Here is a 21,923-nt window from a genome sequence, read left to right on the forward strand (position 1 = left end):
GGTGTAGGGGGAAGGGGCGGGGGCTCGGAGGGGGCAAAGTCAGCACTACAGCCTGGTAACAGGTCCGGTCCACCGGCACGAGCCTTCAGCTCTGCAGTAGGTGCCATGCTGGGCATTTCACATGCTGGCGCACGCTCTCTGACCCAGGGAGTCAAGGGCAGCTGTCCCCCTCGGACAAAGGAGGAAATGGCTCCAAGTTACAGCAACCGCTTGCCCCAGGGGAGGAGAGACCTCACTGCCTGCTGTCTGCAAACAATGGGGAGGACACTGTCCAGAGGCCTCCCCAGGATATGGGCCAGGGGCAGACAAGGTAAAGGCAGCCTCAGAGTTTACCTCCCAAAGGAAAAAACCAGGGTAGGGACAGGTGATGATGGGTGAAGCAGGTCAGATCTAAGCACCTCTTCCTCCCAGGTGACCTACACCTCCGTCCCCATCTGCTTTCCTCAGACAGTGTGGGCAAGCCGTTCAGAATTAACTGCCCCAGGCAGCTGAAGAAGAGCCTGGACTTAACAGAAACCACCACCTCTTCTTTGTTTTGGCATCTCAACCTTGGGACATCCACAGCTGCAACTTAGTTTCCATCTGAAAAGTCCAATTTTGTAAGCTCTAGTCTATAAAATTCCAGCATCACAAATTCTCACTGTAAAGGGGGAAGGGGTGCGGGAGAAGCATCTAGAAGACCAACTTAGCACCAGAAGTGCTGAACTGGCTTCAGAGTTTCTGATAACTGAAGCAGCCACAATTCCACACTGTAAAGGGAAGTCAGCAGGAGGAGTAGCCTGTTTGGTTGCTGTGGTTTAGAAAGGAGGCATTCATTTTTAAAGTTTTAAAGTCATTAAGCCTAAACACTACAAAGCTCAGGGGAGCCGCTCTGGCTAGACAAAGTTGAAAACAATCAATGTAATTTCCACCCCCCAGGGACTGAGCCTCTCCAGTACCTGACATATGGCATCTCCATCAACAAAGCAGAACACCACATGAAAAGCCTACAGGTTGGCGTGAAAGCAGCAGGGGACCCCTGGAAGAGTGGGATTCACAGGCCCCAGCCACCCCAGCCCACCCCGCCCCACCGCATCTCTGATCTCCTCAACCGTCAGGTCCTAAGTCCCCGATACGTGTCAGGAACTCAAGGGACACAGAACAAATAAAGCAAGGCCCTGTCCTCCAATCACTCACTCTACAACTTTGTAGGGCCATTCTAGCCTAGAGACAGGACCCTGGGTCCAGACCCAGTACAATAACGAGTTGCCCGAAGGCCAGGACTGACTGATTTTCTGAATTACTCACTCCAGAGTCATGGGTTCTGTTGTGTTGTGTCTTGTCTCTAATACACACTACTGGTAGACCCGTTTCCTCGCTGGTATGGCGAGACGCAAAGATGCCATGCCTGCTTTTAAGATACTTCACTGCTGGTGGCAGATAAAAATCGTGAGATAATGGGTCTAAGACGCTGAGTGCACTGTAAGCACACAGTAAACTTAAAAAGATCATAGAGGAGAAAAATGTGTAGGGCAAGTCAAGCACATACGTGCATGCTCCCTGGACTGATCCAAACACATCACAGTGGACCCCAGGGAAGGGCCCTTCCCTCAATCCACCCACTAATAAACCAATGAAGCACGCCCAGAGAGGCAGATCTGCTCACGACCCCTCTGCCCGACCAGTGGGCATCTTACCCCCGTGGTACCTGCACACGGCCCTCATTCAGCCCCCCTCACGGTCCTAAGGCAGGCGCTATTACTACCCTCCTCTCAGATGAGACTCTCGGAAGATGAAGGTCCCCAAGGTCACAAATGTGAGCGGTGACCTCCAAGAAACCCACGCCTCTACCTCCTGCCCCTGCAGAGAGGCCTACAGGGGCTCTCCTTGCTGGCTCTCTGTGCCTGGCCCTTGCAGCTGCAGGATACAGACCGACTGCAAAGTAGCCTGGGGGCTACCGCTATTAACACTCACGGCCTCAAGAAACTTGGCATTATTTCATGTGACACGTCACGACAACCTGCAATATGGTGTCACCCGTATTTTATAGGTGAAGTTAAACGATGCACCCTAAGTCACAACGGTAGTAACAATGATGCACGAGTCTCTAGACCCCTGCAAGAATTCAATGACCCAACCTGACAAAGCAGTGGGGCTTGCCCTTACTTCTGCCCTCCACCTTCGCTCCCCACGCTTCCATCTCGTTCTTCCCCCTCTGGCTTCACCTTCCTGGCCTTCCTGGCTTTCACCCACCCCCCCCCCCCACCCCCGAGCTCACACATCCACTTCCACGAGGCAGTGTCTAACCTCCTCCCCCCAGGTGAGAAAGCAAACCTGACCCCTCCCCCTCCAGAGCCAACACCAGGACCCATCGGGTGGCGGCCAGTGAAGTGTGGATGGAACTGTATAAAATTTCTGGACAGAAGAGATCCCATTTTCAAGCTCCATTTTCCTTTCCAACGCATGAACTCTTGACCTGGGCCAGAGGGGCAAGAGTTCTACAGGCAATTGCTCATAACATTTCAAGAGGCCAACTGACAGTTGTACCACAGGAGGTCAGTAAGGTTCATTAACACATACCCGGGACACTTCTGTTTGGTGCATCGATAAAATAATCAATGAGACAGTAATCAGAAGCAGCTCAGCCAGTCAGCCCCAAATAGCCGTTTTTTTCCTCTTCTCTCCCGGATCTACATGCAACTCCCCCTTCTTTCTCATAAAAGCCCCTTGCTTTCCCCCACACAGGCGGGAGACTTCTGGTTACTCTGGGACCTGTGCTCCCTGGATGGCAGTTCTGAGACCCCCAGTGAAGAAGGCCTTGTTCCTTTTCAGCCCTGCCTCTTTTCCGGGTGGACAGAAGCAATGGGAGGCTTCCTGCCTCCAAGGCCGCACCGTGCCCCATCTCTTCCCTCACAGCACGGCCCTTTTTTTAGACCACCTCCCCTCCCCCCAACTTAACCTGTTGAGAAACCTAATCCCGAGCCAACGGCACCCTTGCGGGGTGTAGCTGGCAGGCCTTCTGAAACCTCCATCTGCCCTCAAAATATCACCACCAAACTCCGAATCGGGGGCCTCTTCAACACCGCTATCATCCTTGGTGAACCCACCGATTTCAGACAAGCACTTCCTCATCCTCCTTAGTTTCTCCTCAAAACCAGAAAAATGACTCCAATAAGACCACAAAGGGAAAGGACCAAGGCCCTGAATGCCACAGTGCAGTCGCAAGAAAACCCCCGCCTTTCCAAAGAGAACAGCTGAATAACAAAAACTGTTATTAACCCTGGAGGTGAGCCATGCAGGCGGCTCTTTGGAGGGGCGAAGCCTGCCCAGGCAAGTTCCTCGGAGACTCCTCCTGACAAAGTAGTTGTAACATCCAACATGCTGATCTTGGCACCGAACACCAAAACCCAAGGCAAGGGAGAGACACTTCTTTCTTTCCTAAAAACAAGAAATCCATTTCCCTCCTCCTCGTCACAAAAGGAATGGGTACCTCTTCCCACTTCCTACACGTCTCTGGTGTCTAGTGTACAGCAAAATACATTTCTACCTTCATTCACCCAGCAGTGCTGGATTCCCACGCCCCTGAACGCTCACAGCCCAGTTCTGAATGTGTGACCGACAAGAGCTAACTGAAAAGGAGGCCCGTTTGCTCCCCCTAAAAGCACCCCAGTCCACCTTCAGCATCTGAGCGCTTCGCAGTCGTGGTTCAGCTGATATTTTGTTGGAAGCACAAATTCAGACCACTTGTTCTGTGAGGGGGGGGTACCCCCCCAACTTCCACCCCTGGGTCTCTTCTGTGCCAGGCTGGAAAAAGGACATTTCTTAAAGGCATGGCCCCAAACTATGAGAAACCTTGAACAAAAGGCGTAGAGAAGTAAATCCATGGTGAGAGACCAGGATTCTGGAAAGAAGTGCCATTCAGAGGAAGGAGAGGAGCCAGGACAAAGTTCGGATTTGCAGATACAAAGGGCTGAGTGGGCCAATCCTATACGGGGCATGTGTGCTCAGTGCTGTGCCCAAGCCAGGTGGCAGCCCACGGTCCCTTGGAGGGAAGGAGAGCGTGGCAGCTCAGGGCCAGGAGGGAAAGCCCCGACGATTCAAGGTCTGGACTCAAGGTCAAGAGGGGGAGCCCACAGACACCAGAAAGATGGTGTCTACACATATTCTCCCCGTCTCCTCTGCCTCTGTGTGTGTGTGTGTGTGTGTCTCTCTCTCCTCCTCGCCTTCAGCCTCCATGGCCTGGCCAAGTTCCAGCTCCACTAATTACCTCAGACACACCTTTCACCCCTCCCCACCCTCTGCAATTAGCCCTGGTTCTCTGCTTTCCGCTGCTCTCGGGGTGCAGCCTGAGGCCAGCTGGTCCCTGCATCCCACCCACGGCCCAACCCCGAAGTGCTGACTTCAGAAGGTGCCTGAAGCAATCCGGTCCCTTCTTCTGGGGCTCTGGGGCTCCAGGCTGGTGTGAAATCTAGCTTTCAACAAGGGGGAGCCTAAGCAGGAGACCCTCAGGAAGCAGCACTCCTAGCCTGGCCCACAAGACGAGGCTTCTGGCTCAAGAACCCCCTCACCCTGGTGTCCGTGCAGATCCTGAGGGGCCCTGCCCACCTTCACACAACAGTGGACGTCTGCCAACACCAAGCTATCTCCCTCCATGATGGATTGCAGAAAGCCAGATTTTCAGAAAGACATTTCACCCGAGGAAACCTGCAGCTCTCTGGGGCTATTTCTAGATCTTACTTGATGAGCCTCACTTTCCTAATCTGTAAAATGGAGACAGCAATTTCTTCCTCACAGAGCCTAAGCCCAGCTCACAGGAGGCACTGTTACCTTCTGTCAAGCTTCTGACTAGGGCAAAAAGCTGAATTTCAAAGTCCCTTCTTACTATTCAATATGCCTTGACAACATTTCTTCTAAAAACGAAGAGAAAAGACAAAGGAATCAAGTCCATCTGACACTTGATCTCCCATTTTGCAGAAGTGTTCATTAGAAACATCTGTACTACTATAATTTTTCAAAGCAATAAAGAAAAAGACTACAGAAGATAAAGCAACCCCAGACTCTTCATTCTGCTATTTCTTCCGAGGTAAAGAACAATATTCGGGATCCCTGGGTGGCTCAGTTGGTTAAGCGTCTGCTTTGGGCTCAGGTCATGATATCAGGGTCCTGAGATCGAGCCCCATGTTGGACTCCCTGCTCAGCAGGGACCCTGCTTCTCCTCTCTCTCTCCCCCTCCCCACTGTTCATGCTCTAATAAATAAAATCTTAAAAAAAAAAAAAAACCACAAAACAAAAAAACCCCAACATTCTGGGTCGGTCCAGGCCTTCTGACCATGGTGAGTGACCAGAGCTCAGAAGAGCCAAGTTCAAGGACCTCGTAAATCAAAGCTTCCTGGAAGTGACCTGTAAATCTTGGTTGGTTCTGGCCATCGTGTGACTGTGGAATCTGAGGCCCATGGGGGCGCATCCTCTTCTGGACAGATGAGAACTCCAGCCCAGAGAAGGAAAGCAGACTGTTCTGGCACATGATCCGTAAGGGAAGCAGCTCCAAGAAACTCTGCAAATTTCTCAGCTCAGGGTAAGTTCTGCAGGTGGGTCCCCACATCCACCTGAGAGTCCCAACTTCAGGACAGAGATCTATATACACCTGACAACAAAGATCAACACACGCCAAATTTACCCAGGTCACTGTTTGAAGTGCTTCCCACCGGCATAAGGCCAAAGAAGCGTCGGTAACTTCACGTGACCGGCAGGTCTGAACTGTTGGGAGGAGGAACAGGACTGCAGGGGTCTGGGGCAGGGAATGGCAGTGGGACACCGTGCACAACCCCCAAGGAATAAACACACACCAGCCATTGCTGCCCCAGGGATTTCTGCTTCTACGAGATCACTCTCCCACTGGCTCCACTATCAAATCAACATACATTTAATACTCAAGAACCTGAATATAAAAAGAACCATTCTATAAATCTAAAATTTAACTTAAAAACAAGAAAAAAAGACTCAGGAAAAAGAGTTTGGCTGTTGAGCAAGTAAAACAAACATCATGTGATGGCGGGGCTCAGAGCTGGCCCGCCACGTGGCTGGAGGCAGCATGCAGGTCTGGTCTAAGCTTGCCTTTCCTGCAGGCCTCCCAGCAGATGTGCCTCCGTCTGCGGAGGCTCGTCCTGCAGCGGGCAGGTACCTCCACCTTGCGCTGTCAGCCTTTTCTTCCGTAAAAGGCAGCAACTAAACGAAGCATTCTCTTCTCTACTTTCCTGTCCCTGGACAGATGAGACGTTCGTCCGCTGGACGTGATGGAGAGGAGTCACCTGGGGGGACCTGGCCGAAGATGCCTCTTCTGGAGGTCACTAGAAACAGTTTTAACCCTTGGTTCTCACGAGAGTGTACATCAGAATCACCTGGAGGGCTTGTGAAGACAGCCAGCCGGACTTCCACAGCCGGTCTGGGGAGGGGCCTGACGATCGGCATTTCGAACAAGTTCCCAGATGATGTTGATGCTGCAGGTCTGGGGACCATGCTTTGAGAAGTCCACTGATTCCCCAGCCTGCTGGGAGGATGGTAAGACCAAAAGCTGGGAACTTCTGAAAATGCAGGTTCTAGGCCCCAGCCCCAGAGAAGTCCAAGCAGCAGGTCAGGAGGCAGCCTGAGACCCTGGCTGACACACCAGTGGTCAGACTGAGACCGGCCATGCTGGTTTTCACCCACTGTCTACTGTCTGCCCCAGAAGAAGGTCAAGAGTCACCAACTCCACAGGTTTTCAGAGGCAAAACTTGAGCTTCCTTGTGCGATAAACCCCATGCTGCTCCAGAGAGGTCCCCATCCTTTCTAACTGTCCCTGCCCCATGGCGCCTCAGAAAAGGAGGGGACAGCCAGTGGGCAGAACCGTTGCTTGGCAAACAAGACCCAAGGCTGGATTCCGTGACCTCAAGGAGTCTACCAAAATGCCCCAGGCAAGTGGGAGTCCCACTTACTCGGGGGGCAAGCTCTCGCCTGTCCAGGCCACACTGCAACAGTAAGGAACAGCATTTGTCTTGCCTCATCCTGAGCCCTCCTAAGCTGAGGGGCCATTTCACAAGGGGACTCAGGCAGTACTCCTCTTGGAAAACTTTCTTTCATGACCCCTTATAATAACAACCAATTATGTTTACGCTTTAATGTCAGGGGGGCAGGGAAAAGGCAGGATATGCAATTGTATATACAGCACGACCACAACAGTGTAAAACAAAAACTATTCATGCAAAAACTGGAAGGAAACAGTAAAAATGTTAACAGGGATTGTCTTTAGGTGGTGGGATTGTGGGTGGTTCTTTTCTTCTTGTTCCTTATTTTCCAAGCTGTTCATAAAGAGCACCTATTACTTATAGGACCAGGACTTAACTTTATTTTACAATAAATCGGGAAGAAAAAAATACACAGAGCTGCCCACACACCTAACCTGTGCCAGCCCAGAGGGGAAGCGGCCCCCTAGCTTTCTCCCAGGGAGCAGGACTGACCGAGGAGCAGGGACGGCTCTGCAGTCTTTAGCCAAATGCTTGCAGCAAACCCTTGCCCCGGGCTGGGGCTGCCAACGCACACCAACCCCAAAGAGTTAACAGCGCAGAAGCAGAACAAGGATGCAGGGTCCTCCTTTCTACCTGTGAGTCTTTCTGGGCCCTGAGAATGGGCTAGACATCTTTTCCTCCCCCTGTGTCTCATCTTCTGGAACTCTACACAGAGCAGCAATCTGCCTCCAAACTGACACGGTCTCAAGGGGGTGTCAAGCTCCCTCGGGCCAGCCCAGATCTGGACGGTTGGGAGCCACTGCCCACCACCAGCGCGGGACTCCCTGGGCCAGCAAGAGCAGAGGACAGCCCCTGCGTGGCCAACAGCCTGCAGCAAGAGCCTGACTGCTGCATGCTGCTCACAAGAGCTTCATTGCTGCCACCAGGGAGAGGTTACCACCTCCCAGCCACACCTGTGGCCCAAGATACACCTGTCGAGCGATCGCCACTGGCTCTGGCCAGCCTTGCAAGCCTGTTCCGAATTTCTGTCTCTCTCATGTTCGCATCCTCCCAAGTTTGGAGTCATCTGAAACTTGATACAACAGACCTTTGCTGAGCAACTGCACAAAACACGGACCTTGACAGATCTAGGACAGACCCGTTTCACGCTTCCATGGCTTCCTCTACCTCCACCCCCTTTCCTCTTCTCTCTTTCCCATGACCCTCCAAACACGGAACCTTAGTCACCTACCAGGATTCCACTCAGGTGGCCCCTCCTCCAAGAAGCAGTCCCCACCCCTCTGCAGCAGGGGTTAGGGGTCTCTTGAGCTACCTGCACCATCCACTTCCCCTTGCACTTAGCACACAGCATCAAAGCACCTCACCACGAATGGTGCCTGCAGACAGGGATCAAGCCCTGAGGACATGCTGAACCACCGGCCCAGCCACCAGACAGCCCCCTCCGTGCCCAGACCCAAGTTCACTAATAGCCCCACTGCCTTTGCTCAGCTTCCCCTGCCCATGGCCATCCCCAGGGATACACTCGCTAAATACTTCCCACCTGTCTACAGCATGCCTGGGCCTGAGTGTGGCACCCCTCAGGCAGGAAAACCAACCCACTCAGCCCCAGAGATCCAGCTCGCCCAGGCCCCCCTCCTCAGCCCAGCTGGCATCTATCTGGGACTAAAAGGATGGGGCTGGATCTAAGCCTCAGAGAGGCTGCTCAGGAAGTCCACAGTGCTGGGCCACCGAGGGTCCATGCTGTGAGCACAGGTGGTTTGCGGAACTGGCCACACAGGGAAAGCATCCCAGCACAGTAACCCTCTCTCATGCACCCCGACCTCGATGGGAGTAGGATGGAAACAATCATCTTGGAAAACTCAGGACACTGTCTACTCCCTTCCTCTCCCCTCCGTCTTCAAACTCGTACTGAGTCAGAAGAAGGAGGGCTTCTGCAGCAACCACAGCCCTCGGCAGGAGCCGGCCCAGCATGCAGCATGAGGCCTCAGCTGACCTCAGAACCAGCAACGACTGCATGAGGACAGAGAGCGAAACACGGTGGCCCAAGGGCTCCCACATGTTGACAGGGACTTCACCACTCTGAAAATGCCCCTAGACTCCAGCACCGAGATGAGTTATAGTCCAGGAAGCTGATGCTAGGAACAGGTCCCAGAGGCAGAGTCTGCCCAAGGAATCAGAGAAGCCCCAGCATGAATTCTGGGAAAGATCTGTTCCTGAGCAGTGGTTCTCAAACCGTGTTCCTTAAGGTCCTGGGAACCCACAGAGATGCCCCAGCAGGAGAGGAGGGTGTTGAGCAGAGAACACTAGGGCCCCCTAACCCTCAAGTCAATCAGAGTCACTAGGGTTTCACCTGGGGTTTCAAGAAAAATGCACCAGGGGTTGGGGGGGGGAGAAAAGGTTCATGCTAAGAAGTTTAAAAACCAGGGCTCTGAGAGACACAGTTTAAATCTATTTCCCATTAACGTCAACAATTCTCACCTGACTTTCCAAAGGCTGGGATGGATATTTGAACAGCCCTTCCCCATCAGGTCCCCTTGCCCAACCCATCACCTATCTGCTGCTGAGACACAGGGACCACCTGCCAAATGGTCACTCCACACCGCAAACCCCAGTGCTCCTGTCCGCAAGCTGGGGGCACGAACATAACCCTTCTGTGGTCCCTTCTTTCCCTCCACCCTTCCGGTTGCTCCTGAACAAAGACTCACTCAGCTGTGGGCTACACCACGTCAGGGTCCGCATTCAAGAGCATGCTTGGGGCCGCCGCTGTGAATCAAGGACCATCCCTGGGGCCCCCACCATACCAGGCACAATGCTTTGCACTCAGCTCAAAGGACATTCGCTAGACAAAGTAATCCAACATCTGACACCCTTCCCACAATGCCAAAAAAAAAAAAAAAAGGATGCAAGTGAAAACACACTAAGCGTGAGCAAGCAGATACCTAACCATGAACACCATTTCCTCTTGGCTTCCTGTGGGGGAAACCGTTTAGTGACGATACCAGATGCACAGCAGAACCCCAGGGGAACAGAGTTCCCAGCCCTTACCTGGTAGTAGGTCTTAATGTTTCTCACCAAGATGGTCAAGTTCTGAATGCGGAGGTTCACATCGTTGTTAACGTGCTTGTTGATGCGCTGATTTGTTGGCCTGGGGTCTCTGGAGAAGGAAGAGAACGGAAACTGCATATCCCAGCATTTGCCACACCCCCCCCATCTCCAGCTGAGAGCCAGCTCAGTCCGCCCCCAGCCTCAGTAACTACGAGGCTATGAAAATGTGGCTGGAGTCAAATCCTTATTCCGCTACTGCCAAGCCATGGACCTTGGGGGGGGGCCCCCATCACCTCCCTCCTTCCCCACCCCCCAGCACCAACCCATCATGGGCCCTGAGTCAACGTTATTTCCGTTCCAACTGCTAGCAGCACCCATAAACCATCACCAAAGGCCAATGCAGACACCAAAAGTGATACTGTATGAAAAACTTATAACCTCTCCCAAGATAGATTTCAAGATTAAAAAGATTAAAAGCTGAACCAAAATATAGGAAATACCAAGAAAGGGGAAAAAAAAGGTATTTTTCTGAATTAATAAATCAAAATCACTCATGTTCCATCTCACTGGGATCCCCCACCTCTGTCACCAGATTGGTCTAGGGCTGGTGCTGCCTGTGATTTACATTTCGGGGACACAGTTCTACCTTGAAAAACCAAGAGCAGGAGTCTGTGACGTGACATGGTGTCCTACGTACCCTACAAGAAATGCTAAGTGCACAGATATAAGTAATTCATGTGGGAAACCCCCACGGTGTCATTTATTTTCCAATCTTGGGCAAAAGTCGGGTCTGGTTGGGATGAAACTAGAAATGTGAATCAAGTGATTTGTATTTCCACTCATCCACGTCCAGGACATTTCTCAAAATATTTCTTACGTGAAGAGAACAGACTGGGTAGACCGGATTTAGCTTCTACCTGCCCATGTATCACACGATGCTTCTCATAACAAAGCCCTCCCTCCCATGTCACTAATTCAAATGAGGGCTGTTTTTAGGGTTTCATCGGTCATCCCCGGCCCTGTGAGACGGGGACAAGGGCAGAGTCAGCCTCTTCCTCAGTAATTGCCCTGCAATGGGACGGAAGCACAGATAGAGTTGGGCAGTTAAGGAGATCAACCTCGATGCCACGCCGCTCATTCCAAAGCCAGTAATGAACACAAAATTGACAAACAAAAAAATCCACGAGTAGAAATCATTTCAGACGTCACTGGAAGTACAATCTTCTTTTTTCTTTAATAATATGAACTGTTTAGAATTTGACCATTAAATATTTGACATATACACCAGGAGGCCCTACCCTGCACTGTGTGTTTGCAAAGCCCTTTACCTGTAACACGCAGTAATAGCTACGGATTTTATTCAACCAGCCTGTATCCCCTAAAATAATCACATGGGCACGTTGGGGCAACCAGGGAATCTCTTTTCAACCGTCATGTGACGACATTTCTTATTGTCCCCACACAGTAATGGAGTCTGGCCAAGCCATTTGCACGTTACGTTTCTCTGGGAGCCATTCATTACTGAGAAAACAAAGGTTAACAGTTCAGTGAAAATTAATTTAGGAATAGAGGCGGCATTCAGAATTTAAACCACAAAGGCATTTTTAGCTACAGAAGTATACTTAACGTGGCAAACAATTTATCTTAAAGGCTCACTTCTCCTCTCTTTAGATGCCCCAAGAGAGAAGCTATTTTACTGACAAAAGTATTTCTTAAAACAGAACTTATCAAGCAGAGCTTTTTCTGTTTTGTTTCTGCAGTCCCAGCTTTAAATCAGGGGGCCTCAGCACACGTGCTGGAATACACGGTGCACATTCACTGCGTGTGCAAAGGTACAGCACACACATGGGGTGGGGACCTGCGTGTCCCCTAGATAACAGCAGAGAAGCCTCTGTCCAGCTCTGCTTTTGTTCTCCCAGTTCAGCTAACTGAAACAACACTCCAAAAGAGCTTCGACATTCACCGTAGGAGTAATATAGGCTAATTATCACGATCATTAGTACTCCATCCTTTAGCGAAGGCTCTCAGGGTAGAGAGGCTTTGAAGAAATAATTGGAAACAAAAGTCAACTACGGTTAAGGAAGGCTCATCCTCACTCTCCCAGCACCAAGGAACCCCCACTTTCTGTGCTGCAGGAAATGGGGCAGGAGACACAGATGTCAGTCCGGGGCACAAGACTGGCCAAGATTCTCTGGGTGCTCATCTGCAAAATGATGACAGGATCCTTCCAGCCTTAGGCTGTCATTCTAGAAGGCCAGGTCTGCACCGGCAAACTTGGACCCATACTTGGTCCTATATCCCAGGAAGAGGACATCCTATAACCACTGCATGACTGCATGTCCCCAAAAGCCATCATTACTAACAAAGGTCTTTTTTTTCATGATAGCCCGAGAATGCAAAAGGCCAAGAGCCCCATATGGAGAGGTCAGAGGACAGGAGAGAGGCACTGGGTGCAAGCATCTGGTAGCTTGTCCAAACTCAGGAACAGTTTGGAGTCCAAAGTGTGGGGCCCTCAGCACCTCCTTATAAAAACTTCTAACTAGAGGGGCACCTGGGTGGCTCAGTCAGTTGAGCATCTGACTTCTGATCTCAGCTCAGGTCATGATCTTGGGGTCATGGGGTTGGGCTCCTCATTCAGCAGGCAGTCTGCTTGAGATTCTCTCTCCCCTTCTGCCCCCCACCCCCATGCACACATATGCGCTCTCTCAAATAAATCTGTTATTTTTTAAAATTTTTTTTAAAGATTTTATTTATTTGCAGAGAGACAGAGAGCACAAGCAGAGGGAAAAGCAGGCAGAGGGAGAAGCAGACTCCCTCCTGAGCAGGGAGCCTGATATGGGGCTCAATCCCAGGACCCTGAGATCACGACCTGAGCTGAAGGCAGATGCTTAACTGACTGAGCCACCCAAGCGTCCCTCAAACACGTCTTTAAAAAAAAAAACAAACAAAAACTTCTAACTAGAAAAAAGCAAATCAACTTGCCCTAGAATTTTTAAGAGTTATGATTTACATTTATAGCAACCTTGCCCCCCTCCCTTGGGAAAGCCAGCCCGCAACTTTTAGTTATATTCCAAAGACTTCCAAAATTTAAAAATGAATCAAGAAACGATCTATTGACACAGAGACATCCATGTCCACAATGTATCACTGGTTGAAAAACAGGGATGCTAAAAGACAACAGCACGAGCCCATGTCTGCATAAAAATACCTTAAGGAGCATATATCTCCATACTATAGACATCAGAAGACACCAGAATAATAGCATTGCTAAATCGTGGGCAATTTTATTTGGCTCATCTGTCTCTTCCTACACTCTTACAACCAATGTAAATTTTTGGTGTAATTTTTTTAAGGACTCAAAGCCCCCATAAAGAGTGTCATACTCTGTAGCCAAAAAAGGAAATCATGTAAGTTCACAAAAATCTTTTTTGTTCCAACACTTTTCCGCCAACACAAACTCATTCAACTAACAAGTACTTGCCCTCAGCTTTTATATAGACAGAATGGGACTAAAACTCCTCTTCCAACATGCTAGGTGAAAAACTGTCCTTTTAGAAACGTAGGAAACTCGGGGAGCCTGGCTGGCTTGGCTGGTGGAGCGTACGACTCTTGATCTTGCGGTTGTGAGTTCAAGTCCCACATTGGGTGTAGAGATTAAAAAAAAATGTTTAGGAAACTCTCCCATTTGACCTGAGGATGTTTCCAACCCCTGAATAATATATTATCCTGAATTTTGCAGTAAGCACCAGGGGTAAAGTCTGAACAAAGCAAATAATGCTGGACTTACCACAGGCCTTGCAAAGCCACAGGCTCTCAAGCCCAAGTCCAAATTCCCAACTGCACTCAACAGCCACTGCCTCAAATCAGAAGGTGTTCATTCTCAAAAGTACAGATGCACACAGCCTCAGGCACCTGGGAGCGTACACACACACACACACACACACCGGGCCCGAGGCCTCGCTCCCAACACACACACACACCGGGCCCAAGGCCTCGCTCCCAACGATAATGGATGTTTGTTGGGCATTTTCTAGATGCATAATCTTATTTAATCCTCCCAAGTGTATAAAATACCATCCCCTTATGACAGATCAGGAAGTTGAGGCTTAAAGAGTTTAAGTAATTTGCCCAAGGGGGCAGAACGAAGAAGTGGCAGAGAGGGGAATGTGAACTTGTCCGCCCAGTGCTTTCTTTCAGAGTCCAAGTGCTGAAATACCTTTCCTACGAAACAGTGAGAAATGTGCCCAAAGTGAATGAGAAATCTTGTTTTCCCTTGGGTACCAGCAGATCGCCCAGAAAGACTGCATTTACAGAGGAACAATTCAACAGGTTCCCCCGCCCCGTGCATCTTGCTCCAGGCCATTCAATGCCTTTCACTGGGAATTCTCCTACACCTGGGCCTCCCCTGAAAGCTGAGCCCACAGGGCTTTCCTGCTTCCACGCACTGATGTCACCGGGAGGCGAGGGCCAAGAGTATGACCGCAGCCTTCTTCAGTTGCCAGAGACAATGCCCAGGTGCAGCCACGTGACCCCCGCCGGCCTCCGTATGGCTCTGAAGTGTTAGGTAACACGCCTCTTAACTGAGCGCCATACCCCCTTAGCATACTGCTCTCTACAATTTTCCTAGGTCCTACCAACTTGGGGAGACTTTATTGAAACAATAGCACACAGTTGGAGCTACTAGCAGAGGAGATAAGGTAGAACAGAACCTTATCACTGACCTGCTAGTTAGCCTGACATTTCTCCATCTTGCAGAAGTGAACACAGAGGCTTATGTACAATGTTAGATGTGGGGCTTGGATGTGGGTCCTAGAGTCCAGTTTTGCTCTAGTTCTCCTTGAGAGAGGGCCAAGGCTAAGAATTATGCAGTAATCTAGGAGACTAAGAATGTGGGAGAAAGGAAGACTGGAAAAATTCTTAGGGGGTGCCTCAGATCCTTTCTGGATTAAGATGGAGTGTTTGTAATTGACACTAGGTTCCTATTAAGTGATAAGCACTGTGCTAATTGCTAACACATCCCATTTAATCCTCACAACCATCTCTTAAGGGAGGCACTTTACTTCCCATTGTACAGGTGAGGAAACTAAATTGTTGAGTGGTGTGCCCAGCATCACTTGACCAGTAGAAGACAGACCTAGAGTTCATATCCAGGATGGCTACCTAGGCTGTCAATACTAAGGCTGAAATACATTTTTATGTTTTTGGCATACTGTTTTTCAATTGAGATAATCTTTACATAGACTGAAATGCACAGATCTTGTTATAGCTTGATAAGCTCTGAAAAATAAGATGTACTCCAGTGAATACACAGATTATCACCACCCCTCCCTGCCAGAAGTTCACCTGTGTCTCCTTTCCAGACAATCCCCACCCACCTCCAGGAGCAACCAATATTCTGATTTCTATCCTATCACCTGGAACAGGGTTATTCTGATCATCCAATCAGTAAACTCTGTGCTGCTGGTGCCCCTCACTCCTTGATGTCCTCGGCTGGGACGTCATCCACACGGCTTCCCACTGTCCCTTCGTCTACTCCTGACCCTGGCCAGAAGACACCAGAAGCACGGTGTGAGGCTGTAAGAGCTGCAAATTTCTCAGTTCCCACCCCTAGGATGATTATCTTGGCATATCACAGAGGAGAGAACATGTAAAAACTGTCAAGGGAAGTGGAGACGCCCTTCAAACTGAATTTAGCTATGGGCCAAGTGTGAACCACTGATGAGTGGGCATTTCTCAAAGGAATGGTCCAACAGGCTTTCCCGATTTACAAGCAAGTGGTAAACGCTTCAGGAATTCCAAAGGTCAGGGAAGAAAGAGAAACAGTCCCAGGGCTTTTGTTCTCCCCTCTGCCTGGGTGTAAAAACTGAATGAAAAGGCTGGGGATACTGCTGTTTTTAATTAAACAAGCTTGGGTAAGGACCCAGTGGTCACTGCACCAATGGAATCTAGTCATTTTCGGGGTCCACCAAAATGGGGGGGGAAGAGTTGCCAGGACTTAAATATGCCACTAGGCAACCCCAGGAAACTCCTTTTCATCAGTGTTCTCAGACAAGTGCTGCCAAAGCTGGAAACACATTTGTGTTTTTAGGATCTAATCAAACACAAGATTTAGGTAAGATTAGTTGTGCCTTAAAAAAAAAACTAATGACATCAAATGACTTATTAAAAGCAGCAGTGTTCCCAGTTAATTTTCAAAACATACCTTTTTTAGGTAGATCTATTTAAACCACTTTCTGAATATGCCAAAGTTAATTGTTCCTCCTGTGTGGGCCACAAAGCTGATTCTCATTAGCTAATGGGTTCCTGCTCAAGCAGGCCAACTTGCTTAGTTGCAGGTGAGTAGGTGAGCATACGCGGCTGCTCCAGAGAACATTACGTTTTATTTTGCTTCCAGTGCCTGTGAATCATACTGACAGTTCCAATATGTTCCCCGCACTTTGAGTTAAAAACAGAATACAGGCGTAGGAGCCAACACCTACATGTGGCAGGCTGTCAATCACAGGCTCTAGAGAATTCAGCTGCAGCAAAGGATGTGGTCAAACACACATGCTAGAAAGTTTAACTTCCACCAAGACCGTTTAAGCTCAGGGCTTCAACACAAACAGTACCACAGCATTCTGACTCCCGGGGCTCTCAACACAGTAACTTTAAATCCACGTCATGAGAAGGGCCTTAACCAATTGCACTTGCTATGGGGCAACTGAAAACTCAGGGTGAAGTGAAAAGGAGCTCAGAAACACAGGCATCCCAACCTACAGTGAAACTTTATAGTCACATGGATGCTCCGGGTCCACCCTAGACACTTCCTGCAACCAGACTGTTAGTTCCTTGCCCCCAAAAAGGGTGTTTTGTTTTTTTTTTAACTTCGTTGCTCAAACCTCAAGTATCTGAGCTCGAAGTCGGTTGTGTTATCTACACCATGTGGATGACAGTCATTCAATTCCAAATTGCCTTTACCAAACAAGCTGCCAACCCCTTTGTCCTGGAATTCTTCATATCCAACGAATGGAAAGAAGTCACCTTAATACGGAGACACCAGCATCCCCCCCCCCCCCCCCCCCGGGCAAAGAACCCTCCTGTGTGAACTCCATGCTCCATTACTACAACCTTAAACTTTCTGAAGCATCGTTCTTCCCTTCTTCCCTGTAGATAACTTACATTTGCAACATGATTTGGTTCAAAAAGATGCCGTCCGCTAAATCCATGTACATTGTCAGGTTGTCCTGGTTGCCGCTGCCGAATGAGCCAAAAGTTTTCACCTGCCGGGAAGGCGCGTGGAGAGAAAGACAGGAAGGTCACCCCCGGCGCACTGTCTAAAGCTCTCCAGGGCAAATGCGGGCAGGGCCCGCGTGGGAAAAGGGAGTCACCTACTCTTCCGCAGGCGCCAAGCCCACCCTGCCTCTACCCCCACCCCGCGCCGGGCAACAGACGCAAGATAACAAGAGGAAAACTTCCTCCCCACACTCCTCTCCAGTGTCCCAGAGCGGAAAAAACAAAACAAAACCAAAAGGGACTTTTTAATAAATTTCTCACGTCTTAAATCTACTGGAAATGACTGCGCCGACCCCAGCCTGTACACATGCTCACTCGGAGCCCCCCAATACCCACCGCCACCCACCTGCTGGTCTCAGAGGTTCAGAAACTGCACGAGGATATTTTTGGGGAGTGGGTCCTTTTCTCGAGTGGTCAAGCCATAGGTCGCCCAGGTGATTACTCGGACCCTGTCCGCTCCGGGGACGTAGCCCAGCGCCCGGTGGGAACAGGTGTCCCCGCTCAGCCCTTGGCCGGGCCGGGCGTGCGGCTAGGTCCCGCACTGGGCGCGCGGGCTCCCGAGTTAGAAATGCCTCCAGACCCCAGGGCTCAGACCTCGACCTCCGCCAAGAGCACTTGCTGAGTCCCCCGCGTCCCGGGGGCTACCCGGGGCCCCGGGAAGGGAGCTTGTACGGCTACCGCAGGCAGCGGGGAAAGGAGCGGGTGCACCAACAATGGGGCAGGGAGCTGGGCGCACTCACCCAGGTCACCAGCGGGCTCTGCAGGAAGAGCTCCATGAGCTCCGAGACGGTCACGTCCATGCTGAGGCTGTGCCCGCCGGCTCCACGCCCGGGTCCCCCGCGCCGCGACACAAAGCGGCTCTGGCAGCGAGCAACGGGCGCGGGGCTGCGGCGGCTCGCACCCGGGAGACAAAGGCGGGGCGCGAGCCCACGTTCCGCGGCTACGGCGGCCCCGCGCCCCGCCCGGGGCTGGGGGAAGGGGAGGGCCCGCCACTCGGGGAGTAACAATGCGGGCGGCAGCCCCGCCCCTCGGCGGCCCGAGGCAGCCGGGGCGCCGCCTCGCGGTGCCGGGGCCAGGAGCCCGGGCGCGGGCGCGGCTGCGCGGGGCGCCGGGAGGGGGCGGCGGCCCGCACGTGTGCGGGGGGAGGGGCGTCTCCTCGCGGCGTCCCGGCAACCCGCACGTGGGGCCGCCGCCACGCGCCCACGCTGAGCGCAGCCTTCGCGCTCGGGGCCCCCGCACGTGGCGCCTCCCTGCGCGCGTGCGCCTGCGGCGGCCCCGGACGCCAAGTGCGGGCCCGAGCGCGCGGGCGCTGGCGCCCTTCTGCCTCCCGCTGGGGGCGCGCCGGAGGCTGCGGCGCAGCTGCCAGCCCGAGTCGTCCCCGGCCCACCGCACGCTAGGGCACGGCGGAGCCCGATCCCGAGGCTGCCGGCCCGGGGCAGGTGCAGCCCATCGGCCGCGCGGAGCTCCAGCCCCCCCGCCCCAGGTGCCTCCAGGGTCCGAGGCAGAAGAGCGGAGCCCGCGTGCTTCACGGGGCGGGGGGGGTCGGTCTCGCGGGCAGGTAGGGCGCGAGCCCGGGAGTCAAAGGAGGAAACAGTGTTGAGCTTAGATCGTAAGAGCGCGACCTCTTGCGTCCCACCGCGCCACCTGCCTTCTAGAAGTTCCCGCGGGAGGCTGGTGATGTGCCCAAACCGCCCTGGGCCCGCCCCACCTGGGACCCGACCCCCTAAACTACCGTCATTTTGCAGTAGAAGAGCCAACTCCCGGATTCCAAGTTGGAGGACATAGCAGCTTAGTGGAGAGCCACAGGAGAAAGGACAGTGGTCCCAACTGGATGGAAAGCAAGCCCTGGGCCCAGACCGACCTGCTGAGACAGCTGCGGTGGACCCGAGTTCCCGTCCATCTCTGTCACCTCACCTTGGGCTGGTAACAATTTCAGACTACAGTTCATTGTCCAAAGCACTTCATGCGATTTAGTCCTCACGAGTTGTCCGGATGAGCCAACCGGTGCGAGGTTGACCTGAAGAGCCTAGTGTATTGCTCTTCAAGTATACAGTAGGCAAGGCTCCTGGGTGACTCAGTCGGTTAGGCAGTTGACTCGGCCTCAGCTCAGGTCTTGATGTCAAGGTCATGAGTTCGAGCCCCCGGTTGAAATCCATACTAGGGGCGAGCCTACTTAAAAAAAAAAAAAAAAAAAAAGTATACAGTAGGCACTAAATGGCTGCCGGTTGTGTTGTTAGTAATTTGAAAGTTGGCTGTCAAGTGTTGAGGCTGCGGCATCTGCCGGTGAAGTGTGGTATTGCAGCCGAATTCCGCCGCATCTGGGGCTCTTGAGGTGACATTGTGGCCCCAGGAGCCAAGGGGGGAGATCAGGAGTCCCTAAAGAGAAATGTGGAAGTCAAGGTAACTGGGGTAAAAAGGGGGACAGTACGGAGGAACTAAAATTTCTATCATAGTGGTTTTCTTATGCACCAGAAATGCATTAATCCCTAATTGCACTTATAAAATGTTTGGAAAACAGGTGTGATGGGTATCCACATCCATCTTGTTTAGAATGTCCTTGTTCTGTAAAATATGGAATGCCTGTGAGACCAGAGTGTTTTTCACATTGACCCCAGCTCTTTTGGAGAGACTAAAGTTATTTGATAAGCATACTATTTCACACTGAGAAGCACATTGGATGAATGAATGCTTTCTGACCATTGTGAGGCATTTCTCCTCGTGGTGAGAGAATTTGTCCCTGGGGATATTGGCAGTCCCTGGGCCACAGCCAGGTCAGGAATTTCTGATTTGGGGTCAGTTAGCTGCTGTGTTGGTTCATGATCTTTGATGTATCCGTCATTCATTGCCTCGACCCTGCCTCACCCAGAGAGAACTAGCTCAGCATCCTTGTTCCGTGGGAGGCAGGGGGTCCAGTAAACTAGATGGTGCCCAGGTTACAGGGTTGAAAAGCTTTGAAGGGCTGGACGACCTGGACAGGGTACTTCCTAGAAGCCTCTTAATCCCTGAAATTGGAATAAGAACATTTTCCCCTTATAAGACTTTATAATTTGGGGAGGTCAAGGTGGTGCATGTAGAACAGTTTATGAAGATCTTAATGACTATCTTCCTGATATTCTGCTGGGTTCTATCACTACTTTAATAAGAACTGTTTCCTCTAAGTCTCCGTTGGGGTGGGGCATAAGCTTCAGGGAGCATACACGCAGACCACCTACTAACCACTAAGCAGAGTCCCTCCATCCCTGCCTGAATGACCGTTAGCTTTCACTCTGAGACTTAACCCTTTCTTTAAAATTTTTTCTTGCTCATTTCTGCATAAAAAGTAATTTCTCTGCTTTATACATTGCTTCCTGGACAGAACTATTTTAATTATGTTCTTCATTCTGAAAAGGAATTTAGCTTCCCTTCCTGGAAAATGCTGGCTCAGCACTGTAAGCTAATGGCGTGTCTAGGTTACCTGATAGGAGCTGAAATTATTTGTACAACTTGGGGGTTGAGGGAGGAATGGCTATTTGTTAACATGTCTCTGTATTTGATTTTTTGTTATAACAAGTATATATTACTTTCATGATTTAAAAACAATTTTATCAAAATAGATATAACATAAAACCATCTTAACGATTGAGTGTACAGCTTTAGTAGAATTAAATACATTCACATTGTTATGCAGCCAGCACCACCATTTATCTCCATCACTCTTTTCCTTTTGTACATCTGAAACTCTATACCTATTAAACCATCACTCTCTTCTCCCTCCCCACCCCCCAATCCCTGGCAACCGCCATTCCACTTTGTCTTTAGGATTTTGACTATTCAGAGTACCTCCTATAAGTGGAATCAGACAGCATTTGTCTTTTTGTGACTGGCTTATTTCCCTTAACATAATGTCTTCAAGGTTCATCCATGTTATACCATATTGCAGAATTTCCTTCCTTTTTAAAGCTGAATATTATTCCATTGTATGTATATACCACATTTTGTTTATCCATTTACTGATCAGTAGATACTTGTATTGCTTCTATGCTTTAGCTATTGTGAATGATGCTGCTATAAACACAAGTGTGCAACTACCTCTTTGAGACCTTGCTTTCAGTTCTTTTGAGTTTATACCCGGAAGTGGGATTGCTGGATCCTATGGTAATGCTATTTTTAGTTTTTTGGGGGGGGGCCTCTATCCTATTTTCCACAGTGGCAGTACCATCCATATCCCACCGGCAGAGCACGAGGGTTCTGATTTCTTCACACCCTCCGCAACACTTGTTTTCTGGTTTGATAGTCATCCTAATGGGTGTGATGGTATCTCATTGTAGTTTTGATTTGCATTTCCGTGATGATTCGTGATGTTGAGCATCTTTTCATGTACTTGCCATTTGTATCTTCCGTTTGGAGAAATGTCTATTTTTGAATGTCTTTGGTGGTTGTTACATTTATTTTTTTTAAGTATTTATTTATTTGACAGAGAGGCACAGCGAGAGAGGGAACACAAGCAGGGGGAGTGGGAGAGGGAGAAGCAAGCTTCCCGCCTAGCAGGGAGCCCGATGTGGGGCTCGATCCTGGGACCCTGGGATCATGACCTGAGCTGAAGGCAGACGCTTAACGACTGAGCCACCCAGGTGCCCCTGGTTGTTA

The 21,923-nt window shown here is 50.7% G+C and overlaps 1 protein-coding gene across 4 annotated transcripts in view; it reads right to left on the reverse strand.

The window, feature by feature from the left end:
• CCDC88C (coiled-coil domain containing 88C) overlaps positions 1-18,274 on the reverse strand; it is a 120,915-nt gene extending 102,641 nt beyond the window's left edge. For 3 of the 4 annotated variants that reach the window (XM_064571491.1, XM_064571490.1, XM_045901408.3), the window contains exons 1-3: positions 18,038-18,274; positions 17,184-17,284; positions 10,026-10,134 (exon numbers count right to left, since the gene is read on the reverse strand). In XM_064571491.1, coding sequence (XP_064427561.1) covers positions 10,026-10,134; positions 17,184-17,284; positions 18,038-18,097 — 270 coding nt within the window. In that variant the 5' untranslated portion in view covers positions 18,098-18,274. Of the gene's footprint in view, positions 1-10,025; positions 10,135-17,183; positions 17,285-18,037 lie in introns of those variants that run through there. The other variant, XM_064571492.1, reaches the window with a different exon arrangement.
• Between the last annotated feature and the right edge of the window lie 3,649 nt (positions 18,275-21,923).

The sequence above is a fragment of the Mirounga angustirostris genome, unplaced genomic scaffold (genome assembly GCF_029215605.1).
Source record: "Mirounga angustirostris isolate CCGP_5_RB_7025 unplaced genomic scaffold, mMirAng1.0.hap1 SCAF_9, whole genome shotgun sequence".
Classification (NCBI taxonomy): domain Eukaryota; kingdom Metazoa; phylum Chordata; class Mammalia; order Carnivora; family Phocidae; genus Mirounga; species Mirounga angustirostris.